At 38.6% G+C, this 6,504-nt stretch overlaps 1 protein-coding gene across 1 annotated transcript; it reads left to right on the top strand.

Annotated features, from left to right (window-relative positions):
- The first annotated feature begins 1,853 nt into the window (after positions 1-1,853).
- On the top strand, positions 1,854-3,921 carry LOC119720354 (gastrula zinc finger protein XlCGF7.1-like). The gene is made up of 3 exons (XM_038190009.1): positions 1,854-1,925; positions 2,364-3,111; positions 3,848-3,921. Exons 1-3 carry the CDS (start codon positions 1,854-1,856, stop codon positions 3,919-3,921), a joined length of 894 nt encoding a protein of 297 aa, XP_038045937.1.
- Positions 3,922-6,504: the final 2,583 nt, after the last annotated feature.

Here is a 6,504-nt window from a genome sequence, read left to right on the forward strand (position 1 = left end):
TGTGGACCTGCCCTAATGTGGCACGGGCCAACCCTAACGTGGCGTGTGCCACCCCTAATGTGGCGCGACCCCTAACTTGGCATGCACCTTTTAATTTTTTTTTGCCTCAAGTGCTTTGCTAGCAGCATCCCCCCCCCAAAAAAAAAACCCAACCACACAGACACACACAAATCCACACATAACTAAAAAAAATGTCCACATACAGTAAGTAAATATTTTGGAAATATAAAAACAAAACTACAAAGTAAATACTCCTAATCTATAGCCTAAACCCCCATGATTTTTATTGTATAATGTATTCCCTTGTGTCCTCAACAACATTTTTCGTTACTGTTAAATGTAAGCTGTGTAGAATCCTTTGTCATTTGAAAAAAAAGGGCTGATGTGGTTGGTAATCGGAATCCCAATTGATAGTCCTATTCCTAACATTTCTCCAAAAACAAACAAAAAATTGAGATTGATATACATGTATGGTGCAAGGCCTGAATTCTGTTCTCCACCTTGTATGAAGGACCAACGAGGTCTGCCTGATACTCCCGCTATCAATGTTCCCTAACTCTGATGTTCCCCGAAATCCTTAGGGTTAGGGTTAGGGTGAGGATTTGGGGGAACATTAGTATTGAGGAACATAGGTATGCACCCAGGACCATCAATCAAACACAATAAAGTTACACAGGGATCAGTGCTGCTAGATTTGAAATTGGAAGCATTTTTAAGAAATAAACATGCCCATAGGAACTGTACTCATATTTTTTGTATACCATGTACACGCACCATAAATCACGTTTTTCATTCATAAAAAAAATCTATGTACGAGCCCAAAAAGGCTACAGTTGATTAAAGAAAACCAAAAAGTTCTGAATTTCTTCGTCTCTCTCTCGTCTTAATCAAATTGTGGCCCAAACACGTCACGTTGGGTATTATTCAACAAAGCATTAGAACCGGTTCATTTTGTTTGTAATTTTTTTCCTGAACTTAGGGTGTCAATCTGCTTTTTGACAACACCGACTACAAATTGACTTCCGTTGTGGCATCTCGTGAATCAGATCCAATCCCTGAGAAACCTGAGGAAAATCAACACATCCGGCCAATGTAATGATGCTTTCATAAGCTTGAAACATGCTGCCAAAAAACATTGGTTGGTTGTAATATTTGATGTTTCTATCAGCCCTCAAGAGGTTCCAAAACGAGGAGATGCAAGTAAAACTGTTACATTTGTTTTTCGCTACACCAAACTCTTCTCATCAAGCTTGATGATAAATTGTCACCAGAGGGTCCACTTTAAGTGAGACACTGTTTTCTTGTGAAGCTTGTGGTCAACCCACTGACGGACGAAATCTCCATAGGCTCAACAGACTGCATGCATGTACTTGGGTCTTGGGAGAAACTTTGTTGTTGCGATACCCGTTGTAAAGCCTTTCTTATCAACGGAGTCCAACCATGCACAAGAGGGTCCATTCTTCACATGAAGCTTGAAGCAAAATTGTCATCAGAGGAAGTGGAGATTGGTGGGAAAGTGTTTTCTTGCGAGACTTGTGGTAAAAAAAACCTGAGCGACAGAATCTACACTTCTGCAAGAGACAGCATACGTGTACATGTAGGCCTACTTGTGTAAAACAATATTTTGCAAGAATTGTTGTAATAAGGCCTGTGTTATTAGAGAGGTCCAACCATTAAGAGGGTGGATCCACAGTGGTGATGAAAAACTATATGATTATGAGGCTTGTGGAAAAGCCTTTTCTCTAAAAGGACATCTAAGCAGACACGAAAGGAGGTACTTAGGTGAGAGGCCATATGTTTGTGAGACCTGTGGTAAATCCTGTCTCGCAAAGGTGATCTAAATAGACATAAGAATGTACATCAATAAGAAACCATTTGTTTGTAAGACCTGTGGTAAAGCCTTTTCTGTCAAAGGTAGTCTACAGGTACATGAAAGGGTGCATACTGGAGAAAAACTATTTGTTTGTGAGACCTGTGGTAAAGCCTTCCGTAAGCAATGTCATCTAAAAATACATGAAAGAATACACAGCGGTGAGAAACCATTTGTTTGTGAGACCTGTGGTAAAGCCTTTTCTGTCAAAGGTAGTCTTAGTAGACATGAAAAAATACACATCGGTGTTAAAGCCTTTTCTGCCAAATGTCATCTACAGGGACATGAAAATGTGCACACTGGAGAAAAACCATTTGTTTGTGAGACCTGTGGTAAAGCCTTTCGTAGGAAATGTCATCTACAGGGACATGAAAGGGTGCACACTGGAGAAAAACCATTTGTTTGTGAGACCTGTGGTAAAGCCTTTCTTGAGAAATTTAATCTAAAAATACATGAAAGAAGACACATCAGTGAAAAACCATTTGTTTGTGAGACCTGTGGTAAAGCCTTTTCTGTCAAAGGTTATCTACAGCGACATAAAAGGGTGCATTCTGGAGAAAAAACATTTGTTTGTGAAATCTGTAGTAAAGCCTTTTTTGTCAAAGGTGATCTAGAAAAACATGAAAGAATACACACCGGTGAAAAACCATTTGTTTGTAAGACCTGTGGTAAAGCCTTCTCTGACATAGGTAATCTACGTAGACATACAAAGTTACACACCGGTGTTAAACCATATGTTTGTGAGACCTGCGGTAAAGCCTTTGCTGCCAAATGTCATCTACAGGGACATGAAAGGGTGCACACTGGGGAAAAACCATTTGTTTGTGAGACCTGTGGTAAAGCCTTTTCTGTCAAAGGAAATCTACAGATACATAAAAGGGTGCATACTGGAGAAAGACCATTTGTCTGTGAAATCTGTGGTAAAGCCTGTTCTGGCAAGGGTGATCTCACTAGACATGAAAGAGTGCACACCGGTGAAAAACCATTTGTTTGCGAGACCTGTGGTAAAGCCTTTCGTAAGAAATATCATCTAAAAATGCATGAAAGAATACACAGCGGTGAGAAACCATTTGTTTGTGAGACCTGTGGTAAAGCCTTTTCTGTTAAAAGTAGTCTAAGTGGACATGAAAAAATACACAGCGGTGTTAAACCATATGTTTGTGAGACCTGCGGTAAAGCCTTTTCTACCAAATGTCATCTACAGGGACATGAAAGGGTGCACACCGGTGAAAAACCATTTGTTTGTGAGACCTGTGGTAAAGCCTTTTCTAACACAGGTAGTCGAAACAGGCATGCAAAACAATGCACATCAGTAAACCATTTGTTTGTGTGACCTGTTGTAAAGCCTTCTCCAACCAAGGTCATCTAATTAGACATGAACGAAATCACACTAATGAGAAACCATTTGTTTGCCAGACCTGTGGTAAAACCTTTTCTGTCAAAGGTAGTCGACACGGATAGTCGAAAAACCATTTGTCTGTGAAATTTGTGGTAAAGCCTTTTCTGGTCAAAGTACTCGAGACAGGCATGAAATGATTCACAGTAGTGAGAAACCATTTGTTTGCGAGACCTGCGGTAAAGCCTTTTCTAACACAAAAAGATGTAGTAGCCATATCGGGCGAGTTATCATTTTGTTATGTTAAGTTGTAAAATTGAAACTTAGTTCCTAGAGCTACTTTTGCTCTGTAGTTATGTTAGTGGAAATTCATTCTTTTATTTGGTTGTTCTTTATATCGATCATTTGTCTTCATTTCTGTGAATGAAGTTGTCTACATCTCTTGAACTTTTAATGATTCAAACAGAAGAGATCTGCAAGATAGGTTTGACAGTCAACTTGAATTGAATCATGGGGAACCATAAACATCGTTGGTGATGTGAATTGAAGTTGCTATTACATGTACATGTATATCAGTATCTACAGGTAATTGATATTTTATAGAACCGTTCATTTAAGAATCATTGTATTCTTTTGTATAGCTTCCACCTACAAATATGGTGACTTAGCTGATGTAGCAGGTCTGCTAGATATATCTAGGTTAGATGTTGACTGAAAGTGTTCTAATTCTTGATTCACAGTTAACTAGTTTCAGATATTGTAAATTATGTTTTTGGAGACAATGCTTGCTTTTTTTCCAATTGACAAGTCAAGACAATGAATTACTGATTCTGTTTTCAAGTTATTTTGTAGTTATTGCATGCACTGTGTTGTTTTTATCGTATTGTACAATCAATGACGTGTTGTACTTTTAAACACCTTAAGTTGAGGACAAGGACAATCAGTCTGGCTACCCAATAAAGTGTTATGTGATCTGTCATATTCCATCTATTGGATACCAGCTGATGTACTGTCAACACGGTTGACTGAGCAGAGCCCATTTTATAAAAGGGTCTATTTAGAGACTTGCGCCACTTTCCAATTGTGGTTGTGTTGTGTCTTTCGTCACAGTGTGAAAGGCTAAGGTTGCCCATCATTGCAGGTGTTGGGGGGGGGGGGGATTTCACCGTAAAAAGTGGCGCAAGTCTCTCAATAGACCCTTTCATAAAATAGGTCACTGCTCAGTCAACTGTGAATGAAATGTAAGGACACGTCATATTTAAGAGGAGATTCAACCCTAACATAGGATATCTCCCTTTGATTCACATGTGCCCTACTTCTGTTCCAATTTAGCAATAATATCTCGGTTTCGCTTTTTTGATCCACCCTCTATAATGACTGTAGTAGTAGTACATTGTAGTATTTTAAACCCATGTTTTTCATAATTATTTCTTAATGTAAATCCGTAAATTCCGTCACTTGACCGTTAAACTAGGTCCATCGAGTTTTATCATCAGCGCCGAAGTGTCAGTCAGGGAGGTTTGTCAGCAATAAAACTTCAGAAATATTGAATCGCAGAACTGTGTCGTATTAAAGCCCGAGTCCATCATTTGCAGCTATCCAAAAAAGTAACTGGCGTAATTATAGTTGAAAAACATACTGGTTGAAAGATAGTAAGGGGACTAAACTCCCTGTGAAATTATTCTTTCTGGCAAGCTCTCATTTTGAAGAAATCAACGAAAGAAGGCATTTCCAACTGTGCTTCTTAAGAAGCACCGTAGGAAAATTTAAATTAGTTGTTCGTTTTGTTATTCGGCGCAGCGCGCACAAGCATTGGAACGACGCACAGGCGCGCGCGGTTGCTATAATTCGTCGGATCAGTGCACGACATCGCGTAAAGCTGCAATTCAAAACAATTCGAAACATGATTTAGCAACTATTGATTTGAAATTGAGATCCTAGAATGCTGTTTTTCTCGGAATATGAAGCTGAAGCTGAGCTGAAAGTAAGTTGTTCAGTATCCTTCATTAGATCTTGAACACTTTTGTTGCTTCAAACGAAGCACTATGCACTAATTACAAATGATGGACTATAGCTTTAAGGAGTTGTTGTATCTCGACTCGAACCCTGCGTTGAAGAACGCTAAACTTTACAATCCGCTGCGAGGATTATACAACATTGTTGTAGTGTTTCATGTTGTAGCTTTGTGTTCTACTCGCACTGATCAAACAGGTTTGCTTTGGAAATTGCAGGATATAATACATAGTTATGGGGTTTCCATTACACATGCATACACATAAATCTATTCCTTCGTCCATGGTTCAGAATCACATGAAACAACTAGCACACACGATGCTGGTTGGAGATGTAAAACCGAAAAGATACGTTTGCTTTGTGAGTCGTTCAAAAAGTGAACCAAATACATTTGTAGGTTGTTGCAGTGTTCGTTCCCAGACATACATTTACATATACATGTACATAATGTAAATTGTTAAGATAGTTTTGTTGCAGGACATGATGTTTGTTGACTTTGTTATGATAGTTTTGTCGCGAAGGAGCCGTGTGGTTTAACTACTAAGAAAGCAACTGAAACAACTGTTGGATATATTGTTTTATCCAAAATTATGGACTGTGTGTTGCTACAACACGTGCCAAAAGTAAGATTTAGAGACAGCTCAGTTAAATGAAATTAGTTGTATTTATACTTCAGTTATTATAGAACTTTTGGAAATTTGCAAGGTAATACAGTTTTGTTAATCACTTTTGTTAGGACATATCAAAATTGTATAATGTTTACTCCGTTATTTACTTGATCATATACTGAATAATAATAACTATTAGTAGCTGGAACATGCCGAATGTGTGGTGAGAGTGAGTTCAGAAATTCGGGGAAAATACTCACAAATCTCCAAGGTGTTCGAGACGCACATCAAATTAAAGCTTATTTCGTCATCTTTCATTTTCTTTTCATTTTTTTTTGGGGGGGGGGGGGGTAACTGATGACTTTTAGGAGAAATTTCCATCCAAAGATGACAATATAATATAGATGAAAATAGTCCTGAAGCCCATCGCCTCTTTGAAAAACCATGACTCCATTGCAAAATAGCTAGAGCGCTTAAAGGGTCCCAATTTCATCCAAATTGAACGGAACAACAAGCTCCCAGTCCTGTGCACGGCTTCGACACATATTATTATTATTATTATTGTTTTTTTTTTTTACAAATCCTCACGTTCATGGCCCACACCATGCTCAAATACTGAAGATTCGTGATTTGGCCGGCGCAACTAGCTAGGCAATTTCGGACCGACTTACTCTGCA

This window comes from Patiria miniata, unplaced genomic scaffold (genome assembly GCF_015706575.1).
Source record: "Patiria miniata isolate m_02_andy unplaced genomic scaffold, ASM1570657v1 HiC_scaffold_9, whole genome shotgun sequence".
Lineage (NCBI taxonomy): Eukaryota > Metazoa > Echinodermata > Asteroidea > Valvatida > Asterinidae > Patiria > Patiria miniata.